Raw genomic sequence first — 2,223 nt, forward strand, 5'->3', positions numbered from 1 at the left:
CCACCTGCTCTAGTGGAAGGTGTCCCTGCCCGTGGCAGGGGGTTGGAGCTGGAGGAGCTTTAAGGTCCCTTCCAACCCAACCCATTCCACAATTTTATGTGATGAGGGAGGCTGTGCCCTGAAGCTGCTCCTTGCTGGGAAGAGCTTTTCCCCCAGTGAACAGCCTGGCCACTGAGTGACACCATCACCCCCTTCTCTTCCCATAGCTCTCGGCCACCTTGACCATCCCCCTCTGGCAGTGGTTCCTTACCCGCTTTGGGAAGAAGATGGCTGTCTACATGGGCATCTCGGTGAGTGGGTCCCCTTCAGCAATGAGGACAGTGTTCCCCCTGTGGGGTGAGCAGAGCTGGGGCCCGGAGCTGGGCAGGGGCTGCTGCTGACTGTGGTTTGGTGCCTGGGTTGGGTACTACTGATGCCAACCTGGTTTCTGTCCCCTCTCCAGTCTGCCATTCCCTTCCTCATCATGGTGGCTGTGCTGGACAGTAACCTCATCGTCACCTACATTGTGGCTGTTGCAGCTGGGATCAGCGTCGCAGCCGCCTTCCTCCTTCCCTGGTGAGTACAAGGTCCTGGAAGCTCCTGGGCTTCCAGGGCTGGAGTGGTTAGAAATCCCTGGGAGGTCTTTCCGTGATGTTTTCATCCCAAAACGGAGCTCATGAAGGGAAATCCTCTCAGCAGGGAGAGGAAACGCTTTGTTGGCTCAGCCCTAGTGGTCACCATCCTGCTCTCTGCACAGGTCCATGCTCCCGGATGTCATAGATGACTTCAAACTGCAGCATCCTGACTCCCATGGCCATGAAGCTATTTTCTTCTCCTTTTATGTCTTCTTCACCAAGTTTACCTCTGGGGTCTCCCTGGGCATCTCCACACTCAGCTTAGAGTGAGTTCTTGCATGGGAGCTGAGGGCAGGGAGGGCGGGAACCCAGCCTTGCACCTCTGCGTCCAGGCATCCCGGCTTCCCAAGGGCTGGGAGGGAAGTGGGGGGGTCTAAATCCCACTGCGGCTCCGCATCTCTCCCTGCAGGGACAGGTTCATCTCCTACAAACTCAGTTTCCTTTGCCTGAAGGTACCTTTCTGTCCCCAGCTTTGCAGGGTACCAGACCCGGGGCTGCTCCCAGCCCAGTGATGTGAACTTCACCCTGAAGATGCTGGTGTCGGCCGTGCCCGTGGGACTGATCCTGCTGGGCCTGCTCCTGTTCAAGCTGTACCCCATCGATGAGGAGAAGCGGAGGAAAAACAAGAAAGCCCTGCAGGACTTGAGGTGAGCGTGTGCTCGTGCTGGCACAGCACGCCAGCAGGGTGTGCGGGGGCAGCATCAGGCCCAGACGGGTTGGGACACACTGTGACTTGTCCGGGAATCCTCCAGGAGCTGTGGGTGGTGTGGGGTGAGGGATGGCCCGGCTGGTTCCCAATCCCAACTTCCAAAGTGATGGCGTGAAGTTGTTTGAGATCAATGGGAACCCGCCCCCGATGCTAAAGAAAACTCGTCTGGGGACTGTGCAGGGTGGTGACACCCCTCTTGAGCCCTTCGCTCCGAGCTCTGCTCGGAGGCAGCTCTGGCTCCACAGCTCACTCTGTCCCTCCTTCCCAACCCTTTGCCCACAGGGAGGAGAGCAACAGCAGCTCCGAGTCGGACAACACAGAACTGGCCAGCATCGTGTGAGCCTCTCCGGGGTCTCTGCCCCGCAGGGCTGGAGCGGCCGCTGTGGGCTCGGAGCATCGTGCGGAGCATCCACTGACCCGAAGACCTGTGCCGGTCTTGTGCCTTCCACGGGACCCACAGAGTGCTCGTAGTGTACATTACACGCATTGACCCTGTGGGACTTGGGTGCCTCATGAGACAGAAGCACTATTCCCTGCTGGGAGCAGGAAAAGCCTGGAGCGGGATCCTTTGGCTCTGGCTGCCGTGGGGCCGATGCCTGTGGGACCGGCGGTAATGGTTAGTGTACATTACACTGTCAATGTGACCGCGCCGAGGACGTGAGCTCACCTCTGCTGTCTGCACATAGGACTCCAGTTTGGAAAACTGTTCTTCTTTTTTATATAGAGCCTAATTAACTTAATGATGTAAATATGAAACTATTTCCTATTTGTATATATCTGTACAGAGACAGAACTCGAGGACCTATTAATATTAATTTACATAAAAGCGGGAAGCCAGCAGCATGGGTCTGGAGGATTTCTTTGTCTGGCTTGTCAGCAAGCCCAGGGTCCCTTTACACG

The 2,223-nt window shown here is 56.9% G+C and overlaps 1 protein-coding gene across 1 annotated transcript in view; it reads left to right on the forward strand.

Moving 5' to 3' along the window:
- Window positions 1–1,663, forward strand: part of MFSD2A (major facilitator superfamily domain containing 2A) — a 4,457-nt gene extending 2,794 nt beyond the window's left edge. Inside the window, exons 6-10 of the mRNA XM_010013954.1 lie at window positions 207–290; window positions 443–555; window positions 737–880; window positions 1,085–1,261; window positions 1,606–1,663. Coding sequence (XP_010012256.1) covers window positions 207–290; window positions 443–555; window positions 737–880; window positions 1,085–1,261; window positions 1,606–1,663 — 576 coding nt within the window. The remainder of the gene's footprint in view (window positions 1–206; window positions 291–442; window positions 556–736; window positions 881–1,084; window positions 1,262–1,605) is intronic.
- The last annotated feature ends 560 nt before the right edge of the window (window positions 1,664–2,223 follow it).

Source organism: Nestor notabilis, unplaced genomic scaffold (genome assembly GCF_000696875.1).
Source record: "Nestor notabilis isolate BGI_N333 unplaced genomic scaffold, ASM69687v1 scaffold21674, whole genome shotgun sequence".
NCBI lineage: Eukaryota > Metazoa > Chordata > Aves > Psittaciformes > Psittacidae > Nestor > Nestor notabilis.